The 19,364-nt window shown below is 34.9% G+C and overlaps 1 protein-coding gene across 1 annotated transcript; it reads left to right on the forward strand.

Annotated features, from left to right (window-relative positions):
• Positions 1-531: 531 nt before the first annotated feature.
• On the forward strand, positions 532-18,267 carry LOC131947962 (leucine-rich repeat serine/threonine-protein kinase 1). The gene is made up of 32 exons (XM_059309384.1): positions 532-885; positions 1,714-1,943; positions 2,477-2,648; positions 2,946-3,122; positions 3,249-3,388; positions 4,041-4,285; positions 4,442-4,566; positions 5,039-5,205; positions 5,619-5,754; positions 5,869-6,019; positions 6,632-6,778; positions 7,037-7,155; positions 7,571-7,668; positions 7,837-7,905; positions 8,017-8,079; positions 8,179-8,349; positions 8,529-8,910; positions 10,222-10,343; positions 10,662-10,822; positions 11,080-11,334; positions 11,592-11,708; positions 11,902-12,050; positions 12,377-12,507; positions 12,606-12,776; positions 12,923-13,090; positions 13,274-13,513; positions 13,770-13,994; positions 14,546-14,665; positions 14,954-15,151; positions 15,570-15,740; positions 15,945-16,064; positions 16,335-18,267. Exons 2-32 carry the CDS (start codon positions 1,719-1,721, stop codon positions 17,973-17,975), a joined length of 6,576 nt encoding a protein of 2,191 aa, XP_059165367.1. The 5' UTR covers positions 532-885; positions 1,714-1,718; the 3' UTR covers positions 17,976-18,267.
• The last annotated feature ends 1,097 nt before the right edge of the window (positions 18,268-19,364 follow it).

Genomic DNA, 19,364 nt, shown 5'->3' on the forward strand with positions numbered 1-19,364 from the left:
ACGATCATACAACACGTGTGAAAAATTTTCACAAGCTAAAAAACATAACACAGTAGAAGAGGCAGCCTACAGTGGACATATGAGATAGACCTACAGTGGAAATATGAGACAGACCTACAGTGGAAATATGAGACAGACCTACATGTACATGTAGCTGGCAGATCACGGGGTTCGTATATTTACTATATTAAAGTATATTAGGCTTGTAACAGGTTCAGTGTTTCAAGAGATGCCTGGAAGAAACTCTGAATGGGCCGAGAAAAATGAAATAAGAATACCGATTTCAATACAACAAGCACGTGACCACGTGGTGCTCGGTTAACTCATTCATGTATCATGTACACTGCTCAATCTAAGACCCAAGACAAGAGTAAGACACATTCTTCTGAGGCGATCCACACGTGTAGTTGGTGCTAACACCACAATCATTCATTCATATTTATCATAACGTGTTTAACCGTAACACAATCTTGCTACTGTAAAACTACTTTTCGGTAGAGTGGAGTAGCCTGCAGCAACTAAAACGAGGTTAACGGTATGTGATTTCCAAGAATAGGCCCTGTCAACAGGCAGGTAACACGCAAGACCTGTGTATCCGTCTATTCCTGTCGAGGCACTAACTAAAACTAGATCCAGATCTATAAGGTTTCTTCAATTTTAGCTCACGTGGGAATTTTACAAAAGAATCAGGAAAACAAAGTTACTAGAGTATGTTTATTTATAGAAGCAGGAAGTAATATCCAAGCATAAACTATCAAATGGAGTGGATCTCAGCAGACGCACGCGATACAAACATGAGTTTAACACGAGTATGTGACGAGTAGTCGATTTAAATTTGTTTTCCGACTGTGTAGTTGGCCTACTTTACTTAGGTCTACTTGAATGGTAAGTTGGATTGTTGTCATTTAAATGTTGGCAAAACGTTTGTCATGTGTAGGCTATTTGTGGACTACTATTTGTCATGACCTAGATCTAGATCTAGAATTTAGATTAATTTATAAAATTTACACATTTAGTGTGTATCAGTTTGAAAAAAAAATCTTTTTATAGAGACATAGGATATAGATCTAGATAGATTATAGATTCTGGATGTAAATGTGTTTATAATTAGTAGTCCTACTCTTTAAAATAAAGGGGGGGGGGGGGCAAGCCATATTATTAAGTTACTGACGGTTGTAGGACACACTATGAATGATGACACTAGTAAACATAAACAAATGACAGTCTCTTGTGATGAAAGTGTGTCAGTAGATCTATAACATTAACACAATCTACAGAGGGCCAACAGTAAAGAAGTTATTCATTTTAACTGAAGGAACATTCACATTGCTTTTGTCTCTTGACTGACAGTTTCATTAACCCTGTATTGTACCAAAACTGACAGTTCATTACAAGAAACCTTCCCCAAAACAACCTGCCTAAATTAAACACCACTTGAGAAGGAAATTTGATTGGGTTTTTTTTAGTTTACATTTTCACTTTGTCAGTTTATATCCACATATGGACATAGTGCATTAAGTCAAAGAAAATTTCTTTATACCTGATGTATGGACACTGAACATGAACTTGATATATGGACACTAAATATGGTATTCTGGTCTGGAGTAGTATAGAAAATGAAGTATTGTATCGCTTTAGTGAGTGCTGTAAAATATATTCTGGTGTGTTATAAAACTATTTAATAGGTTATTTTAAACTTTGATTTCCTCTCAGCTTCAATGGAAGAAAGAACCAAACTGGTTTTGGAATCTTTAAACAAAGCTGACCAACAAAGTCTGATTCACCACTTGACCTGTAGGGATGAATTTGGCCTGCAGGAGCTAAAGTCTCTGTTAGATCAAACATCAGCAATCCTCACTGGCATCTGTAGGCTGGGATTTTCTCAAGCTCTTCGTCATTTGCTTGATTTACAAGTTGTTGACATCAATAAAGAATTTGATGGGGTAAGACTTGTTATGGAATAATATCTAACATCAGCTAGAATAATCATTTAAAGAAGATTTTATATGGCCAAATTAGAATGTGGCCAGATAAGTGTGATTAGAGCAATAAATGGCCAACTTAGGATGTGGCCAGATAAGTGTGATTAGAGCAATAAATGGCCAACTTAGGATGTGGCCAGATAAGTGTGATTAGAGCAATAAATGGCCAAATTAGGATGTGGCCAGATAAGTGTGATTAGAGCAATAAATGGCCAAATTAGGATGTGGCCAGATCAGTATTGGTTAGCCCAGTGTGTAAATGTATTGCCATGTTGCCAGGTAAGTCTCTAATCTCTGTAAACAACACCTGTCTGTTGTTAGTGCTAGGTGTGAACTCAGGTATTACATGCCTTAAGCAACTTATATTTTCTAGTTAAAGACTTGCAGGTCACCAACCTTTGAACCTAGACAATTTTAAATGAACTCGTAAAGACACTTATTTCATACATTCTAGAAAACATGTCTCATTAAGACACTTATTTCATACATTCCAGAAAACATGTCTTCAGCTGGCCTGCCTGTATGGACACGTAGATTTGGTAGAAATGTTGATGGCAAATGGTGCCACAGTTAGCAAACCTGCTTGGGATGAGGACAGTGAACTCTATTTAGCCTCTCTAAATGGTCATATCAAAATACTGAACTTTCTACTTGACAAGCTTCCAGGTAAATCTTCAGGATATTTTTTTTATAAAACCACAGTTGCATTTTTTAAATTGTAGGCATATTTAGGTAGGTAATTTTTAATATGTCACAGATGATTTGACAGATTTTGCTAAAGATCATATTACCATATACACTTTGTAGATTTGATTAAAGATGATATTACCACGAACACTTTGTAGATTTGATTAAAGATGATATGCCATGAACACTTTGTAGATTTGATTAAAGATGATATTACCATGAACACTTTGTAGATTTGATTAAAGATGATATACCATGTACTCTTTGCTCCTTCAGATCTGATCAAAGATGATATTACAATCTACAAACTCATGTATGCTGCTTGCACTGGGGGAAACATGGATGTTGTACACAAATGGTTTTCCCCGCAGATGGACTTTAACAATGTCATAGATTATGTTCCAACTTTAAAAGCTTGTGAGCTTATGTATCCACTTTATTCTGCCTGCGAAAGTAAGTAAATCTTTAAAAATGTTACTGTTTTTTTCATGGCGTTAGTAAACTTTTCAAAAATTTAAGTATTTTGACTCTATGTCCCGCAATGTATATTTTAAAATCAAATCTAAAATTGTCTTTCAGGAAACCATTTAAATGTTGCTTGGTTTTTAATTGAAAGAAAGGCCTCCATCACTGAAGAGTTGTGTGAGAAGTTTCCAGAATTTACCTCCCTTCTTGTGCAAACTAAATTTCAGATTTCTAATCTGAGAGGACTTTTAAAAGTATGTAACTTTCAAGTGGAGTTGTTGAGTCATAGTGATATTTAATTGTAAATCAAAGTATATATGATTTAAAAAAAAAAGAATATCTATGCTAGACTTTTTATTGGAAATGTGTGTTGTTAATTTTTTATGATTTGTCTAAATGTGCTGATGAAAAAAGTTAACAGATTTTTAAAAAAAAGTAATCTAATATCATAAAAGACTAAAATTTATCCATAGCATTTTCTTACACATAATCCAATATACAAATTATACATTATCCAGTTCATACAATTAAACTAATAAAATTTTTTTTGTTAACGTTCAACTTTGTTTAGGGAACCATTGAGACACTAATCATGCCAGATCACACTGAGTAATTATCAAATACTAATGAAATGAAGGACTTTTATTGCACATATTTCAAAGACTGAAACCAGCCAAAAAAAAAAAGATTTAAACTTAGAATTTTATACCATAATTTGAATATTTTTAAGATTATTGTATATGTTATGATTTATAATTGTCCAGTAGTGTGCTGTTTATTATAATTTATAATTGTCCAGTAGTCTGCTGTTTGTTATGATTTATAATTGTCCAGTAGTCTGCTGTTTGTTATGATTTATAAATGTCCAGTAGTCTGCTGTTTGTTACAATAAGATTTCTGTCGCAGTTTGAAATGATAGACCACAACATCAAGGCAATTCTTCCCAATTGGTTCAGAAAGTTGTCTGACCAAGTCAATGATGAGCATGACCCTGAGCTGAAGATAGAAATCAACTTATCAAAGAACAGAATTTCTCATTTGCCAGATGGTGTTCTGTGGGGCCTGCCAGGTCTTACTGTATTAGATATATCGGAGAATCCTTTAAGGGACATTGCTACGCCCATTGATAGATCTGTGTTAAATGATAGCAGGTCATTCTAAATTTAACTTTTAAAAAAATTTTAATTTTGTTTTTTTTATTAAATCAACAAACAAAAAGAGCTTAGAGTTTCTGCATATAGTTAGGTGCTCAGTGTATACCAAGTAATTTTGAAGTGTTTGCTAACAACAAACTTTTTTATTCTCAGTTTAACATCGCTAGATGTCTCTAAGTGCAACCTACAGTCAATTTCACCTGAAATATTTTCTCTGCCCTGCCTGAGATACCTAAACTTGGCCCACAATTCTCTAAAAACTTTGGGAGATGACGAGAGTATGCTTTTTTTTTTGCCATTACAAAATTATTAATTGACTAAATTAAGCATAGAGAACTTATAACTCCTCATGGAAACAAAACACATTCATTTATACCAAGAAACACAAAACAGAGTGCATTTTAATATATATATACATATTTAAATCACTGTTTCTCTCATTTTTAGCCTTATTTTCTGCTTAACCCCTAGGTGTATCTCAGATATTATTAAATATGTAAAGAAAAATAGTGATATCAAGTTACCCCTTTAAAAACTTGAGCTTAATTAAAAGTTCATTAAAACTTTATCTCATTCTTTTCACTTTTAGAACAGAAGTTTACATACTTTTTATATAGACACACCATTATATTACTAGTCATCTATAGTAGAAAATATTTGAAAAAAGATATATTATAAAAAAAACATTTTTTAAAGATACTATTTTTTTAATAACCTTTAACTATTCTTTTTTAAAATACATTTGTCCAGTTTCATCTAGCACAAAGTGGAAGTGTACAAAATTAAAGGAGCTTGATGTTTGTCACAACCAGATTACCTCCCTTCCTTCTGGCATCCAAGCTTGTCACTTGCTGAAAACTCTGACTGCTAGTCACAATCAGATCATTCACTCTTGTTCACCCTGGCAGTGCAGAATGGTTTGTACTTTTTAACTCAGAATGGTTTGTACTTTTTAACTCAGAATGGTTTGTACTTTTTAACTCAGTATGGTTTGTACTTTTAAACTCAGAATGGTTTGTACTTTTTAACTCAGTATGGTTTGTACTTTTAAACTCAGAATGGTTTGTACTTTTTAACTCAGAATGGTTTGTACTTTTTAACTCAGAATGGTTTGTACTTTTTAACTCAGAATGGTTTGTACTTTTTAACTCCAGTACATTTATGAAGCTGAATATAAAATGTAATCATTATTAATTTTAATTTAACATAAATTTAGGCTTCACTAATTGATTAAAACATGGCAGAAGTTAATGATTTGTTGACATTAGTTGAGTAAAGGGAATTCACTCTTGTATCATGTGGGCCTACTCTTATTTTATTTTTACTGCAGGAGAACCTTGACCTTTCCCACAACCAGTTGCAGGCTTTCACACCAAGCGCTGACCAGTTCTGGGGCCAGACATTAAAAGTTTTAAAACTTAACAACAATCAGTTGACAGAAGTTGGAGAGAGTATTGTCAGAATGTGTAAGTCACTGACATTTTGTGTTTTTGTCAGAATAAGATTCCCTTTGACATTTTTTGGCACTGTGGAGCCAGAAAGAGTTATTCACTGACTGTGATTGTTATTCTACCTTTCAGGTAAGCTCCACTACCTGGATTTATCTCACAACCAAATTCGAGTTGCACCTGTGGCCCACATTTGGTGTTGTCATCTAACCACTCTCATGTTGGGCAACAACTTGCTGGGGCTGAAGCCACAGAAAACACAACTTCAGAAGATGGTCTCTTTGTAAGTTGATTCAGTTATATCTGAAGTCAGATACAACTACAGAAGATGGTCTCTTTGTAAGTTGGTTTAGCTATAACTTAATTCACACACAACTTCAGAAGATGGTCTCTTTGTAAGTTGATTCAGTTAAATCTGAAGTCAAACATCGCACCAGAAGATGGTCTCTTTGTAAGTTGATTCAGTTATATCTAAAGTCAAACATCACTCCAGAAGATGGTCTCTTTGTAAGTTGATTCAGTTATATCTGAAGTCAGATACACCTACAGAAGATGGTTTCTTTGTAAATTGGTTTAACTATAACTTAATTCACACACCACTACAGAAGATGGTTTCTTTGTAAGTTGGTTTAACTATAACTTAATTCACACACCACTACAGAAGATGGTTTCTTTGTAAGTTGGTTTAACTATAACTTAATTCATACTTCACTACAGAAGATGGTTTCATTGTAACTTGGTTTAACTATATCTTATGTCAAACACCATTTCAGAAGATGGTTTCTTTGTAAGTTGATTCAGTTATATCTTATGTCAAATACAACTTCAGAAGCTGAATCTCAGCTGGCCAACAATTTAATTGACTTTATTGTTGCTATCAAATAATTTATTACAGAAACAAGACTCAAGCTAGAACGTTCCAGTTTCCTGGATCTCAACTGGCCAACTATTTGATTGAATTATTGTTGCCATCAAATAATTTAACTGAGGTGCCCGAGGGTGTTTGCCTGCTAGTGAATTTATCCGTACTGGATTTAAGTTTGTAAGTTGACTTTAACTGAATTTATCCGTACTGGATTTTTAGTAAAAATACAATAATTAAATAAACTGTTGGCATGCAAGTGTACCTTATTTGATGGGAATATTTTTAAGCATAGTCTGGTTTTAATAATACTACAATGTTAAATAATCAGAAGCCATTATATTTTAAAACTATTCTTTACTTTTATGTGTGATAACAAATAATCTCAACCAATTATAATTTTCCAAATATTCTTGGCTTTCTGTATGTCTCACCAAGTAACCCTGAATTAACGAGTCTGCCTGAAGAACTGGGGCTATTGAAGAAGTTGTCTCTCTTAAAGTTAGATGGTCTGGTCATGAAAGACAGGAACCTGCAAGCCTTAGTTACTGAATCAAGTTTGTATTTTAAAACATTTTACTCATGGTATAACTTAATCTATTTGTATTTTTAACATTTTACTTGTGGTATAACTTAATCTATTTGTATTTTATTACTTTTTAACCATTATTTTCTAACTGAATCCAGTTAATATTTCAAGACTGTTAAATTTTAGTTATATTATTGGATCTAAATCAAAATTATAATTTATTTATTTTTACTTTTTGAAAAGTTAAAATTAAAATAAATAATAAACATTTAAATTTTTATAAACTGTTTGTTTAAGATAAAACTAATCATTTGGTAAATGTTTAATCATGTTATTATGTCCTAAATACTATTGTAAAATGATATAATTGAACAAAGGTGATTTTATAATGTTTTATTAGTTCTAAAAAACAACTCATAACCCTATTTTTTTCTTAAATTTAGAAGACCAGAGTAATCAAGACATTATTGCTTATTTGGAAAGAAAGTATAAAAAGTGTGTTCCATTTTCAAATGTGAAACTTGTAGTTTTTGGCTGTAAGGTAAATATAAGTCAACTTAGTTAAACATTTTTCTTTTAAGAAATTTTTTGCTTTAAAACACCTAAGTTTTATTAACTATTTTATAAAAGAATTTAACTGATTTAGAATAGAACGCTGTAAATTAATGTGTGTCAGATGTTTTAGAGATGGACGTTTCTTTTACTCTAGAATACAGGTGGTCACTGTCTTGTACAAAAACTGCTCAACAACAAAGAAACAGACAGCATCAACCATACAGTGAGAATCTTATTAAATATTTTTCCTGACTAGTCTGTAAAAATGTAAAACTAGAAATTTTTAAAGTGTATATTTTCCATTGCACATGTATGAACTGACATTGTATTTCAGACAATGACAATCACCCAATTGCAGCTAAGTCCAGGTCCTAAGTTATTCTCCACTCTAGGTCCAGTAGGTTTTATGCTTTTTCACCTTAAAATATTATTGTAAACACTGTAAATGAAAATAAAAATGATGAATAACTATGAAAATTTTTACTGAATAATACAGGGACCTAAGAGAACTTTGACCTTTGACATCTGGGAGTTCCCAGAATCCAGCGATACATCTGCTATCCAGTCCTGCTTCCTAACTCTGAACTCCCTGTACATCATCATCCATGATGTTGTCAACAGTGGGACCAACCTGCACTCAGTGGCTGAAAGAATTTCTTCTATTCAGGTAAGGATGAAATTAAAGGGAGAGCAATCTTATTGAAAGCTTTAAAAATCCAAGAGCAAACATTATTTTAATACAACTATATTAATCATATATTTATTCTTGAATTTAAAACAATTTTATTTTATTTTAGCCTAAAAGTATATATATATATATATATATAATTTTTTATCTCTCCCCAGGCTTGTGTGCTGAGACCAGAAATTATTATTGTCTTCTTACTGTCACGTACCATGGACGCAGCCAATGTGGACCTGGAGCTACAGAGGAAAGTCAAGCAGGAACGGATAAAGGCTAAATGTTTTTCTGTTATCATTGACAGCGCGGATTCTGTTGAGACGCTGCGTCAAGGAATTTATGACGCAGCTGACAATATGAGGGATGCAACATTTGAAAGGGAACATCCACTGAAGGAGAGACAGATACCATTAGTGTTCACAGAAATAGCCAGGAAAACAAAAGATTTGAGGAGTGAACACAATATTTGTACTTTAGATGAGTTTTTACGGCTTGTGGGATGTAGCAAAGAAAGTTTAGAAGATGGAATAGATCTCCATTTAAAGAGTAGGTAGTAGTATTTTCTCATCTGTTTACACCATACACTCTAAAGTATTAAACTTAAACCAAATGAAATTTTGAAAAGTAAGAGAACATTTTTTATTTCCCATTGAAATTTCTTAATATGTCTGTTCTGTTTATTTTTCATTTTATACTAAATCAGTATTGGATTTTTGGATTTTTGTTTAAGAATGGACATAAGAACAAAGCTTAATCTGACATTACAGTTAAGTTGTGGTTAGGATTAACTTAGAGTGGCTGGATAGATTGCGTGGCAATACTGTAGAGTTGGGTAGAGACTTAGTTGTAGCAATGTAAAAATGAAAACCCTATGCCCAGATATATAGATTTTTTCCTAACATTTCATGAATTTCATCATGTTTATTTTTTAACCAGTTTTTCTTAACTCAGCTTCGCGTTTGTTTGGATGTTTGTTGTTAAAATTGACATCGAAAATTAGACCACTTCTGATTGCTCTAGAGATCTGAAATTTGGAATGCAAACTATTTTCGCCTAACAATTTCAGATGCAATCATAAAAACTAGCAATTAAAGACCTAAATTAGCTTAATTAAATTACGCCCCAAGGACCATAAAATCGAGGACATGATTTCTAAACATACCGACAAGACTGGAGGCCTATTGACACAGTTACTTCGGCCCCAATCGATGTGAGCGCGCTGGCCGTGATCGTATAGTGGTTAGTACTTCGCGTTGTGGCCACGACAACCCAGGTTCGAATCCTGGTCACGGCATGTAGGCTTAATTAAATTACGCCCTTTCTCTGTTTAAAGCGTATCAGTCGCTCAAGATTTTTAGTCCGTGTATTTATAAACACTTAGTCAAGTCATACCTAATCAAGTCATTAGATAAAGTAGAAAATAAACTATATAAAAAACTTTTTAAAAACCACGTTTTTCATGTGTAGCAACGGAATAAAAAGGAGAAAATAAAATACTTAAAAAAACTTAATTTGATGACAAAAAACGTGGGTCGGGCAGATTTATGATTAAAGCGAAAAGCACACAACACACGAATTTTGGAAATTTGATGGTGAACATACCCACGTTTTTTGTCATCAAATGTATGAACAATCATCACAAGAACCTGCACAGCTCGAGGAAGCACAAAATCTACGAGCAGTCATTGGTAGATCCCCTAGGGTAGAAAGAAAAATTTATTTTCTACTTTTTAGTCCACAAGAAAAACGTGGTTTTTTAAAAAGTTTTTTTTAAGTATTTTATTTTTATATGTAATTGTTTTAAAACCCTTTGATAGAAAGATTATTATTTTATTCACTGAAATTTGTCACTTTCAGTGCATGAATATTTGCTGCAAGTTGGTGCCCTGCTCAACTACAATATTTATAGAGGGGAGCTGTCAAACTATGTGTTCTTAAATCCTACCTGGCTGTTTAACATTCTAAGTACTTTTTTAAAGGTATGTTCCAGGTGCTTTTAAAGACATGGACACTGGGATTTTATCTTTGCTCTGGCTACCTACCTTACCTACCCAGAATATTTGGATGTTTTTCAAAAAACCAGTATCTCACTATTTAATCAAGTATAGTTTTATTAAGTGTAATTTTCTAATTATATTTACAAAGTATAGTACCTTAAGACATTACTTTTACATTTATGAAGTTTATTTAATCAGCTACAACACTATTTATTGTATGAACATTTGATGAACTAAGATGTAATATCAGTGATGGTCATTAATCTTTCCACCTTTCTTCCACTTTCCCAAACGGTTCAGTCATTATCAAAGGGAAAATACACCCAGGCGCAGTTGACTATTGCAGACGTGAGACAAACGTTGAGGGACCATTTACCTGAGCAATATTTCACAGCCTTTCTTCATCTCCTGGAAGCTTTTAACATTGGTGTTCGAATTATAGACAACAAAAAAAATGAAATGTAGGGATATTTTATTTACACATTAGTACTATAGGCAATGTTATATAGTTGTTGATCTGTTTTGTTTTGTTTATTTCTGTTATTTCTGTTCTGAAAAACTGTTTATCTGTTTAAAACTTCAGATTTTTAAAATTAATATGTATTTTATGAATTTCATCATATAAAATTGGTTTTGAAATCAATGTAATCCATTTTTCCATTCAACTAAAATGTGCACTATTAGCTGGTTTGAAATTGTACCTTTTTACATTTTTCAGCATAATTGTGCCGTCTCTGTTACCAAGCCAACCCCCTCAGATCCAACTAGACCCCCATGTTGGGGGCTGTAGAGCCATCCGCCTTTACAGGATGTCCGCTATCCCAACACCACTGTGGAGTCATGTGATCTCTCAACTCATTGCTGCCTTTGAACGATTCTCAACCTCAGAATGGAATGTGGGGGACCACAGACCCCGCTTAAGTGGGTCACTTGAAAACAGGATGACCTCCTTTAAGATTGGCACCAGGACAAGGTGAGGTCACAGGTCACTTTACTATTTTTATCTTATAATACAGCATTCTTGGGTGTCCTGTTGTCAACATCAGCAAGTAGTTACCAATAGGCTGAATTCTGTATAAGAAATGCTTTGTACCTGGATAACTTAACATGATTGGAAGTGTTTTTTTTTTTTTCATTAGGTATGTTAAACAGGTCTATTAACATTTTTTCACACATTCCTCAATTTGAAGGGTCTTCTTATCTTAAAAATTTGTCATGAATTTCTCACAGTTTGAAGGGTCTTCATATTTTAAACAAAAACATACAGTACTGGAAGACTGGGATTATGATCAGCCATGATCAGGGTTATGTCGTAGTGGAAGAGGTGGAGTGTCAAGCAGAGTCCAGGTTGGTTTTAGTTGCTGCACTTCTCTAGTTTGGACCTTATACTGTAACATTCACATTTTTATCCTGTCACAACATATTAATACTGCCACAAAAAATGTAATGGTTTCAAATTAATTTTAGAGGGTGAAAAACTGATAGTTTAAATTGTCTGTGGTATACTGTGTGTGTAAAAATGGCACAATATATGTTTTAGTGATGAAAGCTCAGAACTTGCCATCCTAGTCATAGTTCAAACAACAGGGAGCAGCCAGCTAGGCAGCCATGAGGCAAACCTCAAGAAACTTGCAGTCATTGGGATTGTACAGGATGAGTTGGAGGAGATTTTGGAGCTCTTTTATCCAAGTAGGAGTTAGCTTTCTTTGATAATTGAGATGTGGTTCTTGTTACTTGTCTTTTCTTGTACAGAATCTCCTAATCATCCATTAATATTTATATTTTACAATAAAAAAAATAGTTATAAAAAACACAGTAAAAAAAGGACTGTGACTATACTGTGTAGGTCACAGGAAAATTGGATTTGACTTATTTGTTATATTAGCTGTCACTTCACATCTGGCCTTAGCAAAGATTTCTGCTGACTTTGTTAAACCTCACCTAGCAATCCAAATAAATATTTAATTGTAATAAGACCTTGAACTTTACACTGACCTTGTACCCAACCTGTGCAGAGTTCAGAGATCCCACAGAAGCAGAGATGAAGCCCTATGCTCTATGCCCGCACTGTTACCAGGATGTTCAACCATTTTCTGGCTTCATCTCCACACAACAGCTCCATTTTTCTGTCAGGGACTGTGCACAGGTGCAACATTTTCTTTAGCTTTTCAGTCTTGTAATTAAATTAAATGTACCTAAATTTGTAATTAAACTATTTTAAAATATTTTATACGGGATATGTAGATGGTGCTATGGAAGGAACATGTGACTTGCCTTAAAGGACCTTCATCCCTGGAACAGCTGGTACCTGAGTTCCTTTTCCTGGAACTGCCACAAGAGTTTAGGATTTCATCTGAAAATTTGATCTTATCTGACACAAAACTTGGACATGGCATGGCTGGGGCAGTACAGAAGGTAAAAAAAATGTTGTTTGCTCATTTGATTTCATCCTTAGTGTTGTTTTACTTATGTGGTAGTGTCAAGTGGTCATTTGTCAATTTAATGTCAGCAATTTATATCTATAGAATAGTAGTGGTCATTAATTCAGTCTTTTATTTTAGGGTACCCATAAAGGTGAGCAAGTGGCCATCAAAGTATTTCACAGACCATCAATGGAACCCCTAGAGGATATGTTTGATGACTCCATATATCCTAATGTCGCATGCTTCGAAAATGGCAAAGAATTCTCAAGGCAAGAAAAAGACCAAATGGAAACTGAACAAAGAAAGGTAATCACTGCAAACCAAGTGTATTACTGTTCCTGAACTATATTTTTTGTCCCAAGTTCTATTTACATATTTAAGATCAGTAAATTTTCAGCTCTTTACATGTTTCAGATCAACAAAAATTGATCTGTTGTATCCGCAAGGCTTAGATCAGCAAAAATTGATTGTTGTATTTACATGTTTCAGATCAGCCTAGCATTTTCTGATGTGAGAAGAGAGGTAAGCGTGCTGAGCAAACTGAAACATAAATGCATCGTGGCATTTGTAGGTGTCTGTGTCAGGCCGCAGCTGCTGCTAGTCATGGAACTGGCACCTATGGGCAGTCTGAGATCCAAACTAAAAGAAACCCAGGTCCTAGACTCCACACACAAAATTATCTCTCAGACAGTATTTGGTAAAGACTTAACATACAAGATACTGCTCCAAGTAAGGATTTCTTCAGCTTATATTTAATTTATTTTTATTGAAAATATTGGTTTGATTCTATTTATTATAGCTTTTATTAACCAAGTAACCTATAACAGATTATAAGTAGCTAATATTTAATTGATTTTTGTTCAAATATTGGTTGTTCTTAAATTTTACAGCTCATATTTTCAGTGTATCAGGATATAAAAAAACCAAAACGCTCTTAAAAAAACAAAACCTTTTACACACCATAATTTTCCTACTGCACCACCAGGTATGTTCTGGTCTGTCCTACCTGCACAGCTGCAACATCATCTACCGCGACCTGAAGCCCGACAACATCCTGGTCATGTCACTGGATGTGGATGCACCAATCAATGTCAAGCTCTCGGATTATGGCATCTCCAAGTTTTCAACACTCCAAGGTCTGAGCGGCCTGTTTGGTACCCCAGGCTACATGGCTCCAGAGGTCATGGACCGGCTGGCCTACACATCCAAGGCAGGTCACCTAGTTCAGTTCTACACTTGAGAGAAACGGTTGTTTCAAAAACAATAAATAGCTATTTCAATTTAGCGAGGGGGGGTCTGACTTTTTGTAATTATAGGGGGGGTAGATTTTTAAAAGTGTGTCATTTACCTACAATTGTAACAATTTAATCCCTATATGCATGTTATTAATACCATCAGTTCAGCTGTTTGACATGCTAAAGTTTTATAAACAATGTTTTGGTTCTGATAACAGTTGGACATTTTATATTTTGGTAACAGGTGGACATTTTATATTTTGGTAACAGGTGGACATTTATATTTTGATAACAGGTGGACATTTATATTTTGGTAACAGGTGGACATTTTATTTTGGTAACAGGTGGACATTTTTATTTTGGTAACAGGTGGACATTTATATTATGATAACAGGTGGACATTTATATTTTAATAACAGGTGGACATTTATATTTTAATAACAGGTGGACATTTATATTTTAATAACATTTTATTTTGGTAACAGGTGGACATTTATATTTTAATAACATTTTATTTTGGTAACAGGTGGACATTTATTCCTTTGGTATTGTGATGCTGGAGGTGCTAACAGGTGTGACACCAGTGGGCAAAGAATCTCCAATGCTGTCTAAAATTAGCAAACACACAAGGCCAGCTCACATCAGAGTATGTCCATTTTGGAAATAATTATCTTTATTCAACAGTTAAATACAATGAAATGTTTACAATTTTGTAATGTTTCCAGTCTCTAAATTATACTAATAACATCTGACATAATGTCTTATAACTACTCTAAGTAGAAAAGAAAATTGTTAAAATGCAACAAAATAATATATATTGTTTGATTTCTAAAAAAAAGTTTTGAATTTTTTATAGTGCTGATAAATAAAAGTACTAGTGTAACTTATTAATTTTTAGTACAATCAAACTATAATCAATTTTTCTACATTGTAGGACTATGAGATCAAGTGTAACTTCCCCTACCTGGAGAATTTAATGCCTGATTGCTGGAACCTGTCTGCTGAGAGCCGCCCAACTTCTGAAGAAATTATGAAACAGATGAAGGCTGATCAATTTTTACTTCTGCATGATAATCTGTGGTTGGACTCTAAGGGACCAGACTGGAAAATATCATGTATCTATGCTTGTGAGGTTTGTTGGCTAGACTTGTATCTATGCTTGTGAGGTTTGTTGGCTAGACTTGTATCTATGCTTGTGAGGTCTGTTGGCTAGACTTGTATCTATGCTTGTGAGGTCTGTCGGCTAGACTTGTATCTATGCTTGTGAGGTTTGTTGGCTAGACTTGTATCTATGCTTGTGAGGTTTGTCGGCTAGACTTGTATCTATGCTTGTGAGGTTTGTTGACTTTCTTTTAAAATTCAGGGCAACGTTTAAAAATACTGCATTGTTTACTATTGAAGTTTTATAATTTTTGATAGTCTTAATTTTATGTTTTACTTTCTTGAGGCTCATAAACTTTAGAAGAAAAAAATAAGATATTGTAACTTAATTGTTAACTCATTTATTTGTGTATAACAGAATGAAACTCTGGATAACTTTTTATCCGCAGACCTCAGGCAGGTGGGGTGTGTGGATATGTGAGTGTGGGCCCCCGGAGCTGCGGATGTTTAGTGTGTACGATGTTGAGTCATCCTGTTACAGTGTCTACAGGTGCCAGGCGCCTGGCAAAAAGGTCATCTCCATGCAAAAAGTGGGTTCAAAAATCTGGCTAGCTTGTCAGGTTTGTAAACTCAACAAATAATCAATATTGAGGTTTTTTGAGTAATATTTGAAAAAAATTATACTTGGATTATAACTTAAGTAAAATTTTAATTAAAATGTTTATATTTTTAGAATTTCATAAAGAATAGAAATGAATGCTAGACTTAAGAATTTTAAACGCCCTAAAATTGATATAAATGAAGAAAACTATTGAATCAAACAGGAACTGAATTATTTAGAAATAATAGCCAGAGGAAACAGAAGCAAAATAGAAGTGGGTCAAGGTAACCATTTTCAGGTGGAGCCTCTAAAAATTCTAACCCACAAGTTACAAGACATACAGGTACATCCAAGTAAATTACTTCGATAAAAATAAAAGTACATATCTTATTCATAAGATAAAAAGTGATGTTAAATTTAAATAGTTTAGTATTAGTAGAACTTGAAAATAGGATAGAAAAAAAGTCTGTCATTGATTTATTATGATAAGTAATCAGGTTTTGTATTTAGAGTTATCTTTCTTGAATACTTATCTTTTGTATTTAGAGTTATTTTTCTTGAGTATTAATCATCTTTTGTATTTAGAGTTATCTCTCTTGAAACTTCTGTCCAGGATGCCATCTTCGTGCTAGTTGGGCTGTCAAATGGCAGTGTTGTGGTGTACTACAACCCACATAAGAAATCTCCAGTCCCAGCCATCACCACACTGGAGCTAAACAACAACGTTCCCATATCAAGCATTTGTTCTGTTGATGCTAACTTAATAACCGTTGCTTGTGGTATGAAGATTTATTTCCTCTCCGTGATGCATGAATCTAATGACAAGGGAATATACACACCAAAAATTTCCCAGACTGGTATGCTGTGCTTACAAAAAGCTCTGTGCCTGCACATCTATGAGCCAATAGAGTCTATGGTTGCGGAGTCTGAAGCTCTTTGGTGCAGTCTGGAAGAAACTTCCTGTCTTGTCAAGGTAGATGTCAACACTAAAAAGGTTGTCCTCAATTTCTCAATTACCTGGAACTCTTTCCGGGATACTGTGAAGCTTGATGAGGTGTGCACAAACAACCCGATGCAGTTCTTGGACTCTGGAAGGGTTGGATCAGAAAGTGCGGCCAACAATTTTCACAGACACCTGTCACAGGTTAAAGAAAAACAATCAGAAGTCAGTAGTGAAAACATTTCCATAGTAACTCACCACAAAGGCTTATCAGCACCACCAGAAAATGCTCAGACTACTCCTAAACCAGCAGTGACTAGCTCAAGTCAAGCTGACTCTGAAGGCCCCCCTGTTCCTCCATCACGAGCTGACTCTGAAGGCCCCCCTGTTCCTCCATCACGAGCTGACTCGGTGGGCCCCCCTGTTCCTCCATCACGAGCTGATTCTGTGGGCCCCCCTGTTCCTCCATCACGAGCTGACTCTGTGGGCCCCTCTGTTCCTCCATCACGAGCTGACTCGGTGGGCCCCCCTGTTCCTCCATCACGAGCTGACTCGGTGGGCCCCCCTGTTCCTCCATCACGAGCTGATTCTGTGGGCCCCCCTGTTCCTCCATCACGAGTGGTTAGAAGTTTACCAAGAAAAACAAGCCCTCCACCCATCCCCTCCAAACCATTTCAAGAACTGGAGAAGTTGACAGCGACCAGCTTGCTTATATCTCAAGATGTTTTAGTGGTGGGAACCAACTGTGGTGGCATTTTTTCTCTCCCTTTAAGCTATGTGTCTGACCCTGAAAGTTCACCAGAGATGTCTGGCTTCACTCTACAACTGCCCCTACTGCGACACCCAGCTAGTAAAAATGAACCCCCTCAAACTCGACTCAGGACAAAATCTTCAACAAGTCTTAACAGTGAGCAGCACTCACCGCTGGTCAAATCTGTTGCAGCATTGGCTTCCACGGACAGTAAACTTGTGTCGCTGCACTGGGTCAATAAACAAACGGTTGCTCGACGGACAGGTCTCAGGCGTAACACACAAAATGATTACGAGAACATCAAACGACAAGGCAGTTTGGTCACTTTACTGTCCAGTGAGGAGATGTCCAGTAGTTTGGAAACTGGTCAGTCACATGAAGAAACAAATCCAGGAGAACGTGCCAGCTCGGTAAGTCAAGGTTCATATCTAACCTCTCACCCGGATATTTATGAAGACGAGGAAGAAATCAAATCTCTGGGCATTGCTGACATAGCCATCTGGGATAAAATCAAAACGGACAGATTGAGAACTTTGAAAAAATATGTTAAAGATGTTCTGTGAAATTTGTCAAACCAAACTGATATTGCTGTATAAAATTATTTTAGAATGTTACAAGCATTAGGATGACTATGAGTCGGACGAAAGGGTAAAATATAAAGTGTGAATTGTCCAAACATTACATGTTCTCTTGTAATGGCCAGATAGTTTTGATTGTGTTGGATAGCCTGCGATGTTGTGGGTGAAATGGCTCAATTTGTTTTAATGTGTAAAATTATCTTGTATATTTTCTAGAACCTTTTTATTCAAAACCACAATCCTAATATAAAAATGAATGCTTAAAAATACGCAAATCGATCATTTTTGTTTTGTTTGTAATTTTGTCAAAATTACCTCCAAATAAATGCTCTTTAGAATATTTTATAAAAAGAAAAATGATATAGAAAAATGCATTAAAAAATGTTTAGTTGGAAGTATTTCAAAAAGCAGTTACCACGCCCCACCCCCACCAGATGAAATTTAAAGAAATTCATTGCTTTCATTCAAACAGTTTACATGAAGTCACAATACATTAACGCCAATTCCCCCTCCCCATGTAGCACACGTTCAGAAACCTCATACCCACTACCCTAGGATGTGACGTCCAAGATATTCTGTGTTTTAAAAAGTCATTTAAAATCTGCAAAGAATTACATAGCACTACCATTGTGAATCTAGGTAAGGGTAATGGGGAGGGTGCACTCTTTCTTTCAGGCATCTCTTCGGAAGGGGGGGGGGGGGAGCGAAGCACGTCTACCCCCCACTCCGAACGAATAATAATGTATATAGAAAAGACATACTTTTACCAGGGTACGCCATCCTTGAATCGGGATTTTAAAATTATATTCAATTTTAAAAGGGGAGGTAACAAGATTAAATACTACTAGAGATCAGCTCGCCGGAGAGTTTGAACTGTTGGCTACGAAGAAGAGGCAGACAACTGTCATTTAGTAGCAAACTAGTAATCTGGTTTTAACACAAATATTTTTAGCCGAAGCATGTATGAATGGATCTAGTATTAATTTAATTTAGAACGAATTACTGAATAGTGGAAAATAAAACAAATACAAAGTATCTGTCCATAGACTTGGACAGATCTAAGAAGGGGAATACGCTTAGAAACATCAGCCCCCCATCTACTCTAGGTACACTATTGTATGAAGGTCCACAGAATTCCATTTTCCTGCTTTTATTACTTGATGAGATTGGCAACTGGTAGTTTAAACACACACTTGAGGTTGTGTCCGCTTGCAATACAACATTTCTCAAGTCAGATAAACGTAACCCCGAGTTAAGTTTTGGCACTATAATTTGAATAGTTTTGGTATTGTTCAACAACAATGCTTACATGATAGCAGTGCCATTATCTAGCAGCTATATTTAACATCAGTGTTACAAAATAGTAGGTTTACA

Source organism: Physella acuta, unplaced genomic scaffold, assembly GCF_028476545.2.
Source record: "Physella acuta isolate Inbredline_101_S28 unplaced genomic scaffold, ASM2847654v3 ptg000058l, whole genome shotgun sequence".
Classification (NCBI taxonomy): domain Eukaryota; kingdom Metazoa; phylum Mollusca; class Gastropoda; family Physidae; genus Physella; species Physella acuta.